General features: G+C 43.6%; 1 protein-coding gene across 8 annotated transcripts in view; it reads left to right on the top strand.

Moving 5' to 3' along the window:
- Nucleotides 1-20,059, top strand: part of TEAD1 (TEA domain transcription factor 1) — a 162,809-nt gene that overhangs the window by 120,379 nt on the left and 22,371 nt on the right. For 7 of the 8 annotated variants that reach the window (XM_075502113.1, XM_075502112.1, XM_075502109.1 and 4 more), the window contains 4 exons: nucleotides 6,261-6,395; nucleotides 6,587-6,633; nucleotides 7,553-7,614; nucleotides 9,601-9,725. In XM_075502113.1, coding sequence (XP_075358228.1) covers nucleotides 6,294-6,395; nucleotides 6,587-6,633; nucleotides 7,553-7,614; nucleotides 9,601-9,725 — 336 coding nt within the window. In that variant the 5' untranslated portion in view covers nucleotides 6,261-6,293. Of the gene's footprint in view, nucleotides 1-4,920; nucleotides 5,066-6,260; nucleotides 6,396-6,586; nucleotides 6,634-7,552; nucleotides 7,615-9,600; nucleotides 9,726-20,059 lie in introns of those variants that run through there. The other variant, XM_075502111.1, reaches the window with a different exon arrangement.

The raw sequence follows: 20,059 nt of genomic DNA, 5'->3' as shown, positions 1-20,059 counted from the left end.
CTGCTTGGTCCAGCAAAGTCCCTTTTCCTTGATGATGAGTGCCTACGGTCGCTCTGGACAGATGGATCCTTAGCCTGCAAGAAGGAGAAGTTTTGCGCATAAATGCTATTGCTGCATTTCAAGGCCACCAGTAGAGAATGTCCCATCAGCCCTTCCAGGGATGGTGCAGATTTTAATTCTTTTTACAGCAGGAAAATACTCCTATTTTGGAGATTTTAATCTTAATTTTCTGAGGTTATTAAAATCTTCCTGAAGTTAGAGAAATTTCATCTCATGAAAACTGAAAGAGAGGCTGAGATAAAGCTGTCCTTGGAGACAGATCTGAAAGGCGGCTCCTCTTCATGACATTTCCTCTCATGCAGAGACTGGAGGAGGCAAAGCAGAATTTTTATGCTCTAATGTTGTATTTCCGTGTCAAATACACCAGTCCATAGTGTTAGGTTACAGCATTCCCCACCTTTGCACTGACAGGGAGCCAAAGTCACCTCTGTCCATTCAGGAGAAAAGATGGATTGGAAGTTGTGCATAAATAGAGAGTAAAGGTCTCACAGCAGGATGTACATCTATCTTAGACTTTCATTTCAGATATTTTTTCATAGTGCAAGATTAATTAGACAGAGACAAAAAGAAACATTAAAATGCCTACAGTTCACACGTATTACATGTTTTAAAATCCATTATTCTACATTCCGCATTGAGGGATAAAAAGAAAATATTGTTGTCAATTATAAAATGCTAAAGATAGCTCTATACTTTTTAAATGAACAATGATAAAAGCCTTGAAAAATTCCCTTTGATGTGAATGGAGTCTTCAGCATTTTGAAATACAATAAGATGGATTAATTGCTACTCATTAGGCAGCAAGTTGGGACAGCTTTGAATGCGCATTCTCTTCTTGGCATTAGCTATTGCCTGGCTGAAATAGCCAGCTTTTGTATTTACTCCTGTCTTCTCTAATAATAAGCAAATTGGAGATCAGGGCTAGAAACACTGAAGTGCTCTCTATCTTTTGTCCAGAACAATTGTATATTTTCATGATTTGTTTATCTTTTTTGAGCTACAGCTAATTATTGCAAAGGTTATTTGAATCAATACGAGATCTGAGCAGAAATAACATCTGCAAAATTGCTTATTAGGAATCTATTTTATGTTAGCGTTACTGTAGAATCTATTTTATGTTAGTGTTACTGTAATATCCATTTTGTGAGCAAATTGTTGTTTCTTCTCTTATGTAATTTTTTTTTTTCCTTACAAGAAAAGTTTTGTATTTTAAATATTGGTACAGGTTTTAGGGCTTTTTGAATTAATACTGTGTTCTGTTGTGCTTACTTTTCCTCATACTGTCTTAGATTTTTTTTCCCAAAGTCATAGATAACATGGTATTCAAAGCCCCATTTATCATTCTAGGATAACAGGTTTTATTTTTTGCTGTAGAACTCATTTGAACTGATTGATCGAATTATTCTTCTGTTTATGTTGGATTAAAAGCAAGTCAAGCACAAATTCTTTTGTGCTTGTCATGTAGAACTCTTGTTTCATGTGGGGCTTTTATAGATATTAAGATTTATAATTGGATCATACTGGGGAATTATTATTATCTAATGTAACTATGTATTTTGCATTCCAAAACTAATGGGTGAAAAGTAAACCTCAAGGGCCTGATTCATTAAAATTTATATAGCCTCCTTGCATTAGATTCTTAGCGCTTATGCCTTCCAAAAACAAAGTGTTTGCAACTGCAGCCAGAAGCAGTCAGCTAAAACATGAGGCAAATCCTGATCTCCATTACAGTGATGACATTTTAGGGTTTTAGTGGAACTAGACCAGATTTCCACTGATTGTACTCTAAATCCACCTTGGTAACATTCATTACTAATTACGTACCACAGCACAGAAGACTTTTATAAGGGGAGGGGAAGGCAGCAGTCTAAGAGTGCAGTCTGTTATTTACTACAGTGTCATTCCTGGGCAGCAACAATCCCATCAGAGCTCATAAATTAAGTAGGGTCAAGCTAGGTCAGGGCCGGATGGGACCTATCCAAGGAATACCTTAAGCTCCAGCAGGATTTAATGATTCAGTAGGAGATACTGTCCCCTCAAGCCTCTGCTGAACCTCAGCACGGGACTCTGTGCAGCACACTGGGCCAAACTTTTATTTTACGTACATCAGCGTAAACCTCATTGACCCAAAAGGATTTATTCCAGCTTTACACAGCAGCACAAGTGAGAGCAAAATGAAACCCTTTCTGTCTTGGACAAGATAGGAAATCAAAGTCTTAACTATTTGCGGTCATTAAAAATCCCACAACATTCCTGTTTAGAGTAGGGGTGTTAACCCATTTGTCCTGGCCAAATTCCAACCTGGGTAATTACTGTAATCTGCCTGTTTAAATTACCCCTGCCATTTTAATTGGATATATTACTTCTCTTGCTGCCTAAACTGTGATGTAATACCATTGTGTGTTATTAATCAGTTACCAAGTTTCATCCCAGAAGCAGCCGCGTTGCAGTGATAGGTAGAAAGACTCATTCCCTCCTGGTTACAAGCGCTCTCCATTACAGTGTAAAAAAACCCCAACATATACTTGTTTTTTTAAGTGGCAGACAAGCTAATACGTCAATTTAAATAAACAGCTTTAAAATGTGATATTCTCATTTATTTTTGAAGACTATGAAGTCTGCCTGATTATACAAGTATAGGCCACCACCTTGCAACTTTCCAAAACATTCTTGGAGCTGAAGGTGCTTTTTTGCCAATGGAAGTCGGGACCTCTTCTGTATTTGTATTTGATTTTGAATTTTATTTCTTTAATGTTTGAATGTGAAGTTACAGTTACTTTGAGAAAAACTGATCTTCCAACTATGCAGAGGTTCCTAAGCCTGCAAAAGGTGAAACTTCCCATTGATGTGTGTTGGCCTGAGTCAGATGATGTCCAGTGGAGCTGGCAGATTCGTCACCATTGGGAAACTTTGTAGGAGTCATTGAAACTCCTCAAGACTAGCCCTATTGCAAGGGCTGTATTTCTGAGCTGTCATCCTGTATATTTTTGCTTTCTCTCCATCCTCCTGAAAATGTAGTAAGTCAAAGAGGATGAGATGAATGGCCACCACAAAATGTAGAACATTCTGGGGTGAAAAGATGCAATTGGCAAGAAGGAAGGCACATCTCTTCTCATGTCATGAAACAAAAGATGTTTCCTCCCTCCAAAAATCCCTGTCACTGTTCCTAAAATTAAGGATCATCAGACTCACTGCTAATGGCAGCTAAGAGCTCCACAGGACAATCTAAGTGTTCCTCCTTCTGTGAACAGAAAGTCCTCAAGTGTAAATTTTCAAAAATTTTTCTTTAGTTCGTCTGTTATGGTGGGATTTACAGGCCGTAACTGTTGCCATATAGAATTTGGGTGTCCAGGCTCCTATTCTAGTCCTTGGACAGTGATAACATTACAGAAAGAAATGCACTCCAGTTGTTTTTGATGCCTGGTAAGGAAGAAATACATTGTAGGTGCTTACTGTGCTAACAATAGCAGGAGGTTAGCTGTCTGCCTTAGACTGGAGACTTCAGATGGCTAAAGCAAGGTGAGATGAACTATGTCATAGATATATAATTTGCCCTGGGCTCATGCAACTGCCAGATACGGGCTTTTATATCCCTAACAAAGCTTTTACTTTTAAATTCTCCTTTAGTTTAGATCCACCTAATAGTAAGGCCATTATAGCAGCAGAACAGTGTGCGTTTAGGAACTTGGCAGGAGCACAGGCGCTGGCTGCACCTCCATGTGGTAGCACTGGCGTAGGTGTTTGCAGCCAGGAGGCCATGCAGGAGAGGAGACTGTAGTGCCGTAGCAGTTCTGGAGAATAACAAGGTAGTCACAAAAGCAGCGCTCACGTTGTTTTGGAGGTCACTAGGACCCAGAGGCACACATCTCTTGAATCATGCATTTCACACACCGGATATCAATCCCCTGTATGTTTGTTTTTGTTATGATTCAGCTGCCTGTGGGTGAGACTTGCATGGTTTGGCATTTCCAAGCCAGCTCACCTAACAAAAAAAGAGGGGGAAAAGGAACAGAAAAGTCTGGCGGGGCTAGCATCTCCATATTGCTTAAGGACATCTCCTCATTTTCATGTTTTCATGATGGCGGGTCCTTCTTACTGCGCAGGAGGATAAAGGGGTCGGCTTTCTGAAGAGCTGCATGAATCTCAGGATACTACCACCTCTTAACACTCACCAAAGCATTTTTTAGCCCAAAGCATTTTAGCTGCAGACATCCAAAGGCAGCCAGTAAAACATGCTGTGCGCAAACCTCCTGTCCACACCCTCCTACCCTGGGGCAGGCAGAGGTGTGAGTGCCCATAGCCAGCAGAGCCAAAGCTGACTTCCAGCTCTTACCGAGTGAATTGGTCGTGATTATATGGGAAGGCTACAAGTTGGAGAAACTACCACGTTTTGTTCACGCACTGATGGATAGCATGTCCCCCCACCTCCAGAAGCTGCTCTGTAGGTGCACTGTCAGCTGCAGCAAGGTGGTCCTGAGGCTTGGACAGGTTAGAAAGCAGTGTCCGGCCCCGCTGTGCGGGAGGCAGTGCAGGTGGGTCCGCAGGTGTTAATGCCGCTGCAGGCAGCACCGCAGCGGATCGCGCTTCAGGCTCACATCCTGCGAGGTGCAGAGGGGGGACGCTGCTGGAGCAACTACTCCCCTGCTCCACCTGCCGCTCTCCCGGGCTGCATCCCACAGAGGCGCCCGCAGGGGCTCCTTGCACGGCTCAGGGAAACAAGCTCAGCAACAGTCCCCTTCGTTCAGTATCTGCAGCTTTCACACTGGGAGGCGGGGGTTATTTCCCCCCAGTGCTTTGTTTTTAGTTTTTTTATCCTTTTTTTCCTTCCTTTTAATGAATCAGTCCCTAGGTGAAAATAATGCATTTGTTTAAACCTGATATTTAATGTTGAGCAAACTGCTCTCCCTTTGTCTCTTACTATTTTGTTCATATTTTGCTAAGAATCTGCTATTCTACACAAGCATTTTAATAAACTGTTTGTTGTTGTATCCAGGTAACAAGCATGGTAAGTATTTTAACTAAACCAAGTATTATGTACCTTAGCTGTGCTTGGCAGAATTTTTGGCTAGCTTTTCCTGTACTTTCAGCCTGTGCTGTTTCTAAAGGAGCTATTCAAAGGAAGAAACCGCTCACCTATAGTACTACTACATACAAGCTTTAGAGGGAGCATATGTGCAAAGTCATATATCATACATAAGAGCATGCATCTCTTGCCAGCATGCTTGCTACTTTGCTTGTAAAATAAAACCAGAAAAAAACCAAAAAAATCCTTGCTTAATACTGCTTGTATTCCTTCATTCTAAGTCACATACCTAAATATTAGCACTTATTAATACAGTACTTCTGGATGAGGAACCCCACTTTACCAGATAGTAACAGTCTGTTGTTTACTTATTTTACCTGACCTAAGATATCCACTTAGTTAACTCTGTTGCATTAAGAGGCTTTTCTTTTCTATTCTGTGATCGTACGTGATTAGCAGTGACTAGGACTCCAAGCGCTGCTCTAATACAAGTAATCGATAACAACCCATCTTTTCCTAAACTTGTTCCTGTATGCTTGAAAACAGCAGAAATTTTATGGCTGATTGTTTTCTTTGGGAACACTGTAAATCAGTAAAATACTACAATTGGAAGTTTAAAATGTTATTTACATTTTTGTTACCTAACTTCTAAAATACTTGTCATAAAACAGAATCCAAAATGTTTCTAAACCTGTAAGCATGAAGAAAAATCTGTCATTGTTTGCGAGTCAGTCGCAGTTCTGTGTTCTCATTTTACAGTGTAATACGAAAGGCAAACTTCTCTTAGATCTAAATGATAGAGCTCAAATCTCAGTGTTCCCTGTCCTGCAGGCAGAGCCTTAGCAGCAGACCGTGTTTAGTTCATCCTGATTTAAAATCAGCAGAATTTGCCCAGATAAACAAGTGGGCAGTAGTTTGCTCTCCCAGAGCTTCCTGCCTGTTGGCAGAGCAGACTGTGAGAATTCAGGTCTACCATGCATGTCTGAGAGGAGGTTTTGCCTTGAGGTAGTTTGAGTGTTAGCCTCCGTGCTGTATTTTTTTTTTCCTGCATGGTTTGCTATTTTTGCATTTTCTGTGTGGCTTTTTAAGTTTTTAGTTATGTGCTTGTAGCTGCAGTTATTTAACATCATTTGTTGTGCCAAATGTTTTAAGACTCCGTGTAATTGTCATATTAAAGGATCAGACAGCAAAGGACAAAGCACTCCAGCACATGGCAGCAATGTCATCAGCTCAGATAGTCTCAGCTACTGCTATTCACAACAAGCTGGGCCTGCCAGGAATTCCCCGTCCTACATTTCCTGGGGCACCTGGGGTAAGTTGTTAGCCAAGTCCCAAAAAAATCCCTGTATTCTCTAACAATGTTCAGTAGAAAACTAAGGCTGAATGAATGGATTAATGCTTTCACTTGTGTTTGCAAAAGGAATCATGCTTGTTCAGAAATACCCAAAATCTTTCAACAAAGAAAACAATTGTGGGTCTGTTTGTTTGTTTTTCCTCTTTCAGTTTTGGCCGGGCATGATTCAAACGGGGCAGCCTGGATCCTCGCAAGAGTAAGTCTGAAGATTAAAATATGCTTCTGTATGCAGTGTGGGGCTGGCTTGTGCACTTTGCTGCCAGAGGATATCACTGAGGCAAGAACTTGCAAATTTTTCTAAAAAGGAGGAAGAGATAGTTGTAGGGAAAGGAAGAGCCTTTACAGTGATGTGAACTCACATTCAAAAAGTTCTAAGGGATCCCAGGCCTCAAAGCTGAAGCTGAATACCTAATGGGCACACTCCTTTTTCTCCCGTTGCATGGTAAGATGCAATGATACTGCCAGGGAAGCAGCTGGTAAGGTTTTGCCTGTGAATAAGTTTCCAGCACAAATACTTCCATCCTCTTTTAAATATATGAGCATCACTGGAGGCAACAGGGATGTATTTTCCTGCAGGGCAGGAGATGGCCGCATAAGACCCATTAGTGGTCAGTAGGGTTATTGCCCTTCAGCACCATGGTAGCAACAGCACCATATGGAGAAGGAAGCCTTTGCCCCTCTGTCAGGTGTTATGTTTTCAGCCCTGCAGTGGTCTCTGGAGCAATGTTTCCCAGACTTATTTTTCAGCTTCTCCTCACCTTATTCTCTTGAGGTCCATGAGCGTCTTTGTGCCCCTGTAGTTCATTGTCCTCTGGATTTATTGGGAGTCAAAGCAATCACCATCCATGTCTGCTACGACACTTGTGACGGGTGGGTCAGGTTTCCTGCTGGGTGACTGAGCACAGATGAGCTCCTCACTTTAAGATGTTGGGTGTAGTTCTCATCCCCCTCTCTCTCTATTACCTCTTTACTGTCTGTCTGTTAAATATGCTATGCAAGGAAGAGATATGTTTGTGGGTAAAGGTCATTAACCATGTACTTGCTTATACTATGTGACTCTAATGGAATTTACTGTGGATGGCATGGTGTATGATTTTTGTGTAACTCTGTTCCAGCGTAAAGCCATTTGTTCAGCAGGCCTATCCTATACAGCCATCAGTCACAGCTCCCATTTCAGGTAATTCTTCCATTTATACTCTCCTTAAAAAGACTTGAATTGTGTACTGAATGTGATGTATTATTTCCTGAGATGGACAGAGCCACCACTCCAAATCTAACGTTCCCTGTAGCCAAACCAAACACCTGTCCCAATGTCCTATTACCTGATTATATATGAGGGAAAATCATTGGGTTTGGGGTTTTGGGTTTTGTTTTTTTTTTTTTTACATTTTAGGTAGGATGTACAAGAAGTTGTGATATGTGATCTCCAGTCAGCATTCCATATTGTAGGAAAACGCTTTGTAAAAAATGAGTAATAGGATGCATGTTTCTTTTTTAATAGCTAAATCTCGCTTCCATCTGTAATAAGAATATGCCTTAATTTATTTTAAACTGAGGCTAAAAACTCTTCCAAAACCATATATGTTTAGCCTTAAGTATAAAACATCTCTGTGTATCTGGCTGTTGATAACTCTTCCCCTCCTGAAGGTCCTGCTCTGCCTGGTACCACTTTGATAAGTACCTAATGTCTATTCTGACTTCCATTGCTCAAATTGGTCAAGCCCTTCCCACGGCTACTTCCCTACTCCTTTTCCCAAGTTGGTTTCATGGCTAATTTCAGGAAAGATTATTATTTCCTTGCAGATGATAACTAACTTTACGTCTCCCTTGCCAAATGACACCATGCTTCTGGCTCTGTTTGAACTGCAGTTTTCTGACTCTTACCCAGTTTTTTATGATTTTCTAACTTGCTGCTATTTAATGCTTAAAACTAAGGCTATCTTTCTGCATCCCTGATTATTTCCTTTTTCTTGATATGCCTAATTCATAACATTATTTTCTAAGGTAGACATTTTGAATCGTCTTCTTTTATTCATCCATGTTTTCTCTGAGAATAGGATAATTAGTATTTCTAAATCAGTCAAAACTCATGCATGAGTTTTTACTTCATTAGAATTCCTGTTGATGTCTAACCAGTCACGTTTGTAATTCTCTGTCTCATACAAGGCTCACAACGTCATTGTCTAAATCTGAGGGTTGGAGTCAGGTACCATACTCCCATTACGGGATGTGGACACACACTACCTGTGACCTCTCCCTGGTTCTCAACCTAGTTCAGGATTATCTTTGTTTTCTAACCTTTGGTGCCTCTCCCTTGCCTTCCTTGTGCCTGCGTCTCTCCCAAGATCAGTTTTGCCTTTGAGCTGCTGCCTTTCCCTCCTTCCTTTACTGTTTTGTTTCCTTCTCATCTAATTTTCCACGATGAGGAGCAAGAGATAGCATTTATTCCTTCTCTTGAGGTGAATTAGAGATGGTGGTTAACATCCCTTGTCTCTCTAGATCATGTCGTTCCCTTTTTATTACCAATTTAAAACCTTCTTTTTCTTTTTAGGGTATGATTCAGCTCTCTATAGTAATTATTTATTATTATCTGTAATATAATGCTGCCTAAAAGCTCCAAAAGAAGTCAAAGACCCAATGTGCAAATACATAGTAAGAGACAGTCCCTGCCTTGGAAACCTTATACTCTAAATAGGAGAGGGGAATTGAGAGTGGCAGAAGAAATAGGCAAAAAGAGAGGTGATTTACTTGTAACATGTGGCACATTAGGAGCCAGAAATGGAGGCCAGTCCTCTTGACTCCCAAGGCAGTAAGTGAGTCTTGCTGCCAGTTTCTGAGGAAGGGTCAGCTGTAAGTCTACATGAAGTCTCTATAAATCTCTATAATCTAGTATATAATTGAAACAAAAATTCTACAGTTAGTTATAGCCCCAAGGAAACAAAGAAGTAGATCTTTTATTTGCACCATTATTAGCTGGGTTGGGACCTCTTTTTCTACATATTTTTCTGTGTTTTTCCAATTTTAACTCATTCTGAATTCATTATTTGCTAAAATTATTATAAACATCCAAGGGCTACATGCATAATTCCCGATTATATTTAATTCAGAAAATACAAACTAAGGAATTATCAACTTCCTAATGAAAATGGTTCCTTTATTTTAGGATTTGAGCCTACATCAGCTCCAGCTCCCTCGGTCCCTGCATGGCAGGGCCGATCGATTGGTACGACCAAACTCAGGCTGGTGGAGTTTTCGGCTTTCCTTGAACAGCAGAGGGATCCTGAATCAGTAAGTGTTGCCCTCCTGTCTGCTAATCTTCAGCTTTTCTCTGTTGCTCCCCACCCCCTGAGGATGCTTTCCAGGGTTAAGCCTGATGGAATATACCTGGTGTTTCTACATTCGCTACTGCTCAGTGTAATATTCCTTTCACTGTAGTACTGTATTTTCCTTGCCCTCTTTTTCCCCAATTGCAGAAGTGAGAGGCCTCTGTGAAAGCAGGTGTGGTTCGCTATGGCGCCTGTCTCAGCATTGACCTAGTTTAGCAGTTGTACCAAATTGCATCATGGTTTTGGCAATAATTCAGTACTTTAAGTTAAAGCCTAATCTATTTCCTAACAGAAACAAAATTAAGGACTTGCACAGAAACTATGCATATTATTTTAAATATCTGACATTTGGGATAGCCTCCAAGTATCAGGATTGTCCCTTTTGCTTCCAGCCTCCCAAGCATGTGCCATTTAACCATATCACTTTTTTTTTTTTAATTTGAGGTTACCTGTCTAAATGTGCAATCATTCAGTCTTCCTTGATCTTTAATTGTGTCTTAGGGTCCAATCCAAGGTTTGGATTTTTTTTTTATTTTTGTTTCGGAAGGTTTTGGTTTTGTTTTGATTTTTAGTCTGCATACTATACCTGCAAGAGTAGTTTGTGAAGTTGGCAGTACTGTTTCATTTACTCCAGTTAGCCTTCAACCTTGATATTAGTCATCATGTATTTACCATGAACATTTGTTAGTAGCCTAGCACTGTTTTTACTGCATCACAAATAAATCAAAAGAGCTTCTTTCAGCTCGAACCTGAGAATTTTTACTGAGATAATTTCTGAAAAGCAAATACTGTCATGAATGGGTGATATAGATGGGCCATTCTTGTTCAGATTCCTGGTAAAATACAGTAGCTTGGAGCAGAGAGAAGCTATCACTTGCTCTTTATAATTCAGCACTGGAAACCATAGCATTTATGGGCTCTGGCCAGGGGTGTTATCCAGGGAGTGTTTACCCTGCATAATGGAGATTGGAGACGTAGCCCAGAAACCTTACAACAGGGGAATGCTCCTGGTGGAGAAACATCCCAATGAAAATACACCATATCTCAGCTATTCATATACTAAATATGTGGCAGTGTGTGGGTTTGCTAAATGTCACGTTTTGCCAGGTTGAATTAACTTTGAGGGAGGAAATGTTTGGTAGCAGGTACAGTTACCTCAGCACTTACCTGACTGTTAGATACTGAATGGTGTCCCTGGGATCCCTCTGCCTTCCTGTGGCCCTGATTCCCACGCTCTGCCAGCAGTCCTGGCTCTGGTGGGCTAAAGCTTCATCTTACTGTCCTCCAGACTAATCCGCAGCTGGAACGCCTTCTCCATCCCCAGCCCCACGTACCTCCAGATGATGGTTTGTATTTCCGATGCACAAACACAGCATCCAGGTTTTCTCATCAGGCAGCCTTATCGATACGCAGCTTTCGGAGTCCTTGGCTTGCTGACCCCATCTAACGTGTTCTGCTGATTTATGGGCTCTGCCATATCCAGATTGCTGCACACCACAATGTTATGTGTGTGCCTTGAGGTTATCGGGAAAACAGGATGTGGCCATGTAATGCTCAGCGTTACTGTGCTGTATGTGAATGAAATGGCATTTCAGTGTATTTTGATTTACTGTTTTGCCAGTATACCACCTAATAATCCTTTTTCCGTAGGTTTTTGTAACACAAAACTATTTGCAAAACCCATGGGCTTATATGGTGTAGAGCCTCTGTGTATCTGCGTGGCTTTCTGTAAAAGAGAGTGAAGGAGAGGTCAGTAACTAAGTAACTTTTATGTCTTTCCCTCAAAGAAAACTCTCCCTCAAACCAAGTACGCTCTCAGCAGATAACTTGTGGTTGCCCGTCACACTGCTGGTGTCTGCGACATGAAACCAGCTGAGCGACGTGAATATATTTGCAACATGACTGTCAGACCAAAAATGAGGAGAAGATGCTGCTTTGGCAGGGGAAGGAGCCGCGGGTCCCGCTCCACTGTGGTGGTGCTGCTCAGAGCCGGTTGTGCTCACGCACAGCGTGTGGGCCGGCAGCATGGGGACGTGTTGGGACTCTCGTTTTTCAGGCAGGTGCAGGCTCTGGGGAATGCAACATATCCACTTGCATTACAGAGAAAGAGTGGAGGCCTGAATAGAAACACGGTTACCCAGGACAGCCCCATAAATACTGTAAAGCCTTTTTTGGAGTAAACTAATATTATCTGGAATTCCTGAGGGTGCAGCGAGGCCCACCGGAGCTTGTCCCAGCTTGTGAGCGTACTGCTGAGAAAACTACCTTTTAAATGCAGAGCATTTATGCAGGAGGTTTACTAGAGAAGAAAGAGCATCAAACTACCCAGACTTGTTTTTAAAAAAACAGTTACTCGCATGCTGTAACATTGCAAAAATGAGACACGAAGAAAAGTCAATTCCCAGTCATGCATTAATCCCAATTTAGATCATTCTTTACACCCATGCTGCAAGTGCAGTGGGGCAGCGCTGTGCGAGCGCTGCGTGGGGACAGCCTGGACTGGCCGGGTGGAGTGGAGGGATGAGCCCCTGTGGACAGCGTGTCACCGCTGCTGCCCAGGAAAGGGGAGTGAGGAGAAGCGGAAGCATTGTTTAGATCAAATTAAGTAGCTTTGATTATTTGGATCTTAAACAAGGGCATAGAAAAAAACCCCAAGGCCGTGCGACCAGTTCCTGGGGCAAACGCAGAAGGGCACTTGCTGGAGAGGCACTGGGCAGAGCCACTGGTGCCCGCCTGTCTGCAGGGATGGCTCCGAGGGGCCCTGCCTCCTGCCAGTGCACAGACTTTTCCAGTAAGCACCAAAAGTCCTCCTTGGAGATGAAAGCGGACCCCCCAGCCTCATTTAGTGCTGTTGAAGAACATATGAGTTCTGTCTGTGGTTTTGTACATCTTTCTTTGTGTTGGTGCAACATTTTATTGCAGATGCGGTTTGTGCAGCATAGAAAGGATGGGGGTTCGTTACTTTTTAAATAACAAAATGAGCAAGCCAGGCAAGATGTGTGTTTTGCACAAAGTGCATATGAAGTCTTGTAGGCATGTGCTGTGGTTGCAGCATCTCTTGTACGCCTTTGTGCCTTTGCTGACCTCAGAAACGAATATATGTATATGCTGTTCTGAGAGAGCCATGTAAAACTTCCCACGTATCTTCCAAAAAAAGATAGGTATATGTTCATTACACTTCTAACTTCTTAGAGAAAATGACATAAAGTATTATTTTGATCAAATGGGTTTCCAACATTTTCTTAAAAATAAAAGATGACCCTTCCTCCTTCCCAACCCAAAACCAGGCCAGAAAGCCTCATAGTGGTGGGGGCAAATAGACCACCTTAAAGTGTAACCTGGAAGTTTATTGAAAAAGGCTTATTTGGCATGGCACCTGGGGCCAGGACTCGATGATCCTGGGCAGCCCCTTGCAGTCTATATTCCTGTACAGCAATTAGAAATTTAGGTCTGCCTGCCCATGGTGACTCCCAGCAACTTCAATGGGGCTGTGCATGGAGACAAAGGTCCACCCACAGAGAATTCATTGTAGGAGTGGGGCCTTAAACATTTCTGGGGTTCTTCCAATGGCAATTGGTGTTTAAAAGTACAAAAGCCCCTCAATGTCAGGCAGTTATGTTAATTTGGAGTGGGCATTCTGGTGGGTCAGAAAGGTGCTCCATAGAGTCCTGTCACTTGTAGAGGGCTGTTGACTTTTTTCCCTTGCCTAGCCACAAAGTTGTTCCATTTACAAAAGAAAAAGTTATAGAAGGGAAACAATAAGCAACCCTCCCTGTAACTCGGCATGGCACAAGATAGTCTGGGAGACATAAGATGGCACAGTTGCAAAATCTTGGAATACTGACTCTGCAGTTAAGAATGAGTAAAATTACTCCTCCTTTTACATGAAAATCAATTCGGTTTACAAATGTCAAGCTGTATTTTCCTTTTGTGGCATTTTGCACTCAAGTACAATTCCTAAATGGTGCAGAGAAGCTGCCCTTGTAGGTCCAAGCATCAGCATTTTAGTGACCTTTAATTATTGCCTACCCTATGTAACTATATTCCCAACAGATTAACAAATTCATGTACCCATCCATTGCCTTCAAGACAGGTTTTCCTTAATAGGGGCTTTCTGATTTTACTGTAGTGGTTCTGTGAAAGTTCAGGACAAATGCTTAAACCAAGTAATCCCATATTCCCTAACAAATATAAACTGAGTATGCAAGCAGATTAAAAGGGATCTAAACAATTGACTGTTACACAAGTAGCTATAAAATTCAAAGACTATAACAGTGAAATGATAATTCCAATTTTTTTTTTTTCACGCTTGCTTTCAAATCAGGAAAAAAATCCTGCCACCACCCAACAAAAAAAGCCCTTTCTTCTCTTCCTCTTCGAGGTTTCTCACTCTTGCTGCCACATTCATTTTGACTGCAAGCACTTCAGACAGTTTTACATCTAAAATATCTATATAGGGCTATAAAGAACGTGGCTGATGGGCATTTTCAGTATTAATCCACCTATCCAAACTGTCAGATTGTGTTAGGTCTAAATTTCAAGACGTATTTTAAAAAGTGGTGAAGAAATAAAATATTCTTTATGTTTTAATTCAGGTTTTACTGTTGTTGTAAAAGGGCTTTGTGAGCCCAGGGAGAATTGTGCCTGAGAACCAGAAAGTGAAAGCAATTGCTCAAGGGCCATAAAAACAGCCTGCCATCATTAGCCAAATGCAGTAAAATTCACCAAAGTTAATCAAACCACCTAAGTGATGAAAAATAAATGAGATCTTTTCAAAAGAAGCCCTCCATCTTTGAACAATATCCATTGTTACAAGCATTGTTTATCCTTTCCATATTCCCTGTAAACAGTATAAAAAGCAGTTCAGCATTTCAGTCGTAAGGAAGTCCTTGGTTTAGCGTCTTTGTGATGTGAAAGGATGAGGAAGCAAACCCACATTTGGATGAATGTCTTGGAGTGGCAGACTCAGGATTTGAGGTCATTTTAATCTAAATTCAGACAAAGTTTAACTAAATGCAAGGGTCATTCATTTTGCAGTGCAGGAGAGCTACGTGCTGGCCGTGGGAAGCAAATGTCATACTCTCCAAAACGTTCATATTCAGGTGCCCGTAGTTAGAAGTGCCAAGAAACCACTTTAAGGGGGTCCAGTATTGACACAGGCTCCAATCTTGAAACCGCCGCGTCGCAGCAGACCTCCCAGCTGGTGACGTTCCCGGGGGGCCACATGGAGATGTGGTGGGCAGCCTGGGCCAGCTCCCCCAGCCCCGTTGTCGGGTGAGGACACGGGCTCTTCAAGGGAGTGTCCTGGGCTGAAATCCCAGCGGAGTGGGTAGAGAGACGGAGCACAATTTATTCCTCGAAGTCGGCCCACGTTAAGCGCCGAGGACGGGTGGAAAGACCGCCGGGGCCTGACTGTGCCTGCCTTCACGCACACTCTCTCCCTCTTCTCAAAACCCACCCCTGCTGCCGGAAATTTCCCAGCAAAATTAAAAGTGCGGCTTTTGCGTAACTGAAAGGAGCGCGGGCGCCAGCAGCGATGGCAGCTCCCTCTGCCGGGCCCTGCGCCGCGGCTGGCGCCCCAGCCCTGCCCGCAGAAAGCCCAGGTGCTGAACGCAGCCGGGGCAGGGGGGGCTCCCCGGCGTTACTGGGGGCACCGGCTCTGCCCAGGGAAACGGGGAATCGGGGAGGAGGGAAGGAGCGGGCGAGCGAGGTTGCGGGGTAGCTGGAGCAGAGCCCGGGCGCGCAGCCGCTGCGATGAGCCCCGGAGAGCCGTAAAATCAGGGGGGTCATCGCAGTGGGGGGCCCGCTGCCTCCCACAGCCTCGGACAGCGCCGTGCTGCTCCCGCGGGGAGGAGGAGTGGGGGGACGCGTGGGCAGGGCTGGCATTAGCTGTGCATCTCCCCCGCGCTGCCTGCCCTGCCTGCGCGCTGCACCCAGGCATCCGCCCTCCCGCTCGCCCCAAGGGGCTTCGTGCCTGGCTGTGCCTCTGCCCCGCGTTTTCCTGTCTCGTTCAACTGCAGCTTCCCCCACCGCTACACCCACCCCAAAATTGCTTAGCTGGGCTGCAAAGTCAAGCTCTCAGAAGTTGGGAAATGTCCTCATGTGTCTGCTCGACAGTGCAGCAGTTAATTACATGCTCACGTGTTTATTTGTTCCTGCTTCATTCAGTGTAGATGTAGATGGCCCTTCTTTGATAAGCAAGTATTCAGTTGTTTGTTTTCGTCTTTTGTTGAAATGCGTGGCCCCATGCCCTGCTCACTGTGCACTGTCTAACCTCTCCTCCAAATGGAATTAATAATTCCCCCCATTTGCATTTCACAGATGTATTAGTGCAGTCATTTTTTAGATGAAGGAGCATTATTACTCACATTTGACAAACCAAGAAGTTCAGGTGCAAAAGAATGAATGGGCCACTGATTTTGAGGGTCCACTTTGATTTGTCATGAGCCTGATTTTGCAGAATACTTAGCGTTATTGAGAGCTTCCTATATTCAGGCATAATTTTCCCATCTGAGCACTCAGCACTTCTGGAATTGGGACCGCAGGGTCTCAAATCAGACAGGGCCAGAACTGAAGGATGCATCTTCACGGTTGCAGGAAAGCTGATGAAAATGTTCTGTGAGCATCTTGCTCAACCAGCAAGTCCCAGTTTCACACTGGGACTCCTGTGGCAGTAGCTGGGAAGTGTTGGTCAACCTTAATGTGTCAGGGCTGGGAACTGCCCTCGCTTGTCACTTTCCCCTACTTCCCCATTTCTGCAACCATGAAGTAGCCAAAGATCTCCTTTTACTTCACATTCCTGATTCAGTCCCTGAGGAGATCCAGGCAGGAGTCTGAATGGGTGGAGGTCCTTGAAAGACTAGGCTGACCACGCAGTTGTATCGTAGCATACAAGCACAGAAGCTTCAATTAACATTTCATGTGAAAGTGTTAAAAACCTTAATAACAGGAGTTGGTACAGACTCCAGTTACAGCATTAAAATGTTATAAATATAACTTCCAATCTGCTTCAGTGGAGGACAACAGCAACAGGAATGAAATACTCAGTTACTAGTGTTTTGGTAGAAATAAGAAAAATTGTTGGCAGACCAAGTGATTTTCTTACATCAGCAGGAAATTAAAGAGTGTCAGATTTACAAGATACAGTGAGACAGCAGAGCTGGGGCTGGGGCCTCCCCAGTACAGGTTAGAGCTGCACGCAGACTGCTGATATACTAGTGATTGTTTTTAATCAGTCCACCCCACCTGGCTCCTTTTTTCTCCAAAAGCGCAGTTGCTGCACAGACAGTGGTACATTTTCAAAAGATGGGTTGGACCGGTCTGTGGAGGTACAGAGGGAATCACTGCATGGTGCCAGGCACTTGAGCAATGCTGTTTTCTCTCATTTCAACGAAAGCTCAGGCTGTCCCACCTGCCTTCCACTCACCTGTCCCTCTGAGCTACGGCGGTAGTCCTTGTGATCTCCAATATGGAATATATTCGGTCCCAAGAGAGCTGGGACGCTGTCCCTCTGTGTCAGGGAGAGAGAAGACCTGCGGCAGAGCCTTTTTAATGTACTTCTCCTTTGGGTGGTGGAGTTTCTTTGGGCACACAAGACTACAATCCATTCAAGTTGCCAGCCTCTCCCCATGGTATTTTCTCATAGGTATTTGTTGCTGCAAGTAATGATATAGATGGCCTGACCCTCGTGGTTGTTATGCTTAAAATTTGCAGAAACCTACAGATCTCATGAAGCAGCCCAGCTAGCAAGGTGCTGTTATTAGGCTATGCAGGGCAGACGAGGCAGCGGGGTGCTGCCATCTCCCTGTCCTGCTCAACCGTCCCATGGGTGTGCGAGGTCCTGCAAGCCACCAGCTCGCTGTCCCGCTGCAGGGCCAGGGATGTTTGCAGAGGAGCTTACGCTGCCTGCACCGGGGGAATGACTCCCAGGTGTGCGAGTGTGATTCGGGGGGGGGGGGGGGGGGTGAAATCACAGCTGTGCCCCTGGGTGCAGCAGGAGGGCGCAGCACCCTTGCAGTCAGGGTGCTGTGCCCACAAACAGGGCATCCCTGTAGAAGCAGCTGCCGAGGGCCCTCTCTCAGGCCACCTGCCTTCCACCTTGCTCCGCATCCATGTCACCCAGACTTGGCAGGGCCCAGGGAGCCACTCGCCCCCCGTGTGCTGCTCATTATGGTTATGTAGGGCCATGCAGCCCCGACAGACAGGAGCAGTGCGGGAGTGGGTACCCCAGCAGCTCTGCATGCCCAGCTCAGCCGCACCAAGAGCGTGAGAGGATTGGCTTCACTGCCATCTGCGTCTTGGCCACCACTGTTTAATAAAAAACTTGGTCCTATACAGGCTTGTCAAGGCTTGGCATTGGCTCCACAGGTGTGGGGAAGCACAGGGGTGCAGCAGAGCACACTGTAGCAATTAGCAAACCTGCATTTCATGGACTAGAAAGGCTGTTGCCTTAGAATATAAGTGCAAAATTGGTGAGGAGCTGTTACAAATATATATGCCGTCTGATAAAACAAATGTAGGTGATTTGTCTTTGTTCTGCACCAGCTTAAATGCTTGCATCCCCTGCCATCGGCAATTTGTCTTGGTTCTTTTAAATTCCTAAGTGGATTATAATTTTTCTCGTGGTATTATTTGACAACAGTCATATTTCATGGCTTTACTGCATTCTTTGGATAGTTAGAATTTTTTTAAGGAAAGGAGCTCAGTAAGAGGCGGCCATCTCCAGGGCATGTCGTGTAATGCGGACGCTGAAGACATAGCTGAAAATGTTCTTTGTATTTTTATGTTGTTTTTATCCTCAGAAAATACAGGATTTGATCTATGATGGTTTACAGCATCTAAAGCACATTATCACCCCAATGCTGGATACAAATGCTTTAAATGCTGTAGCGTGAGTAAATTCCTCAGCATCTAATGTACTTCAATGACCCTGGAATACTCAGTCTAAAAGAACAGTGAATTCTCAATATAATGAGGATGTTTTTAAGCTTTTTAGGCACTAATGGGCTCAAAAATATAGGCATAAAACTTAGCTTCTTTGCTTTTATCTATGCATAAATTCCTGTCATGGAGTATGTTTGTATAAAAATGATAGGGATCATTTCAGTATCCATCTACCCTGCTCCTGATATTATATTATCATTTGTTAGTTCATAGAAATATGCCATATCTAATTAGGTTAGTAATGATTGTACTTAGCATAGGAATTGCAGCAACATAAGGAGAAAATAATCACACATTGCGATATCAAAATAAACATTTCTGTCCTAAGAATGTTGTCAGGTGATGTCATACCATCTGTCCTACTGTACCCGCTCGGAAATTTTGCTGCAGCAGCATCTGGTACTTTGGCGAGCTCTGCAGACAACTGTGGTAGCTTTACAGCTGCCTTTAACTTTGCTTTTATATTGAAACTATTAAGACTTCATGGTCCATGTTCCTATGAGTGTGTTTGCTTTTACTGAAGTTTGGATACTGAGCAATATGTATATTTTCCTGGTTCGCAGAATAAGATACAGCATGTGAATTGTCTTGGGAATTTGCAGTTGCCAAACTGTAAAATACGGCTCTCCCTTCCTCCTTCACTCCACAGCCATCTTTGGGCCTGGGAGAGAGACACCACCACCACCACCACCACCCCTTTTGGGGAGGACACTTCCTGGGTGCAGGAGAACCTGAGCCCTCAGTTCTGTTCCTGTAAAAATGTGGTTATTTGTACAACCTGAAACAACTCCAGCAGAGAAGACTGAGAGGAAACAAAAAAACAACCAAACAAACAAAAAAAAGCAACACCCAAAAACCCCAAACCTGGTCCCTGATGGTGGGGATGGTTTTTCAAGCCCTTACTCTGAGCGAAGGAGAGCAGAGAGATGCTTTGGGGCATCCCACATCCCCAGGGAGAGCACAACTGCTGCACACTCCTAGGCAGGCAATGAGGGTGCTGGGGGAAGGGAAATGTTTCGGTTTAATTTTTCAGAGAAGGCTGAAGTGCTTACCTCTATTGGGGAATTCTCATCATTCTACTTAAAAAACAGAGATGTTTGCCTGATCACAGATAGGCTTCCATCAATAGCCACATTCAGTGACCAAGCCCGTGCCCTGTCCTCCTGCACTTCACCCCTGGTAGCTTAGGAAAGTAAGAGGAGCAGGTCTCTGGACTCCCTTTCTTGCGTTCCTGGCAGTTCCCAGGTATATGTGGCGCTGATACATTTTACTGAGATCTAAGTTTTTCAGTAGGCAGCAAGATACGTAAGAAATGTTCAGCATGACTTTTAGTTATTTACTCACAGTACTGCA

This window comes from Mycteria americana, chromosome 5 (assembly GCF_035582795.1).
Source record: "Mycteria americana isolate JAX WOST 10 ecotype Jacksonville Zoo and Gardens chromosome 5, USCA_MyAme_1.0, whole genome shotgun sequence".
Lineage (NCBI taxonomy): Eukaryota > Metazoa > Chordata > Aves > Ciconiiformes > Ciconiidae > Mycteria > Mycteria americana.
The sequence above is the reverse complement of the archived record's forward strand: the minus strand, read 5'-3'. Positions and strand labels throughout refer to the sequence as shown.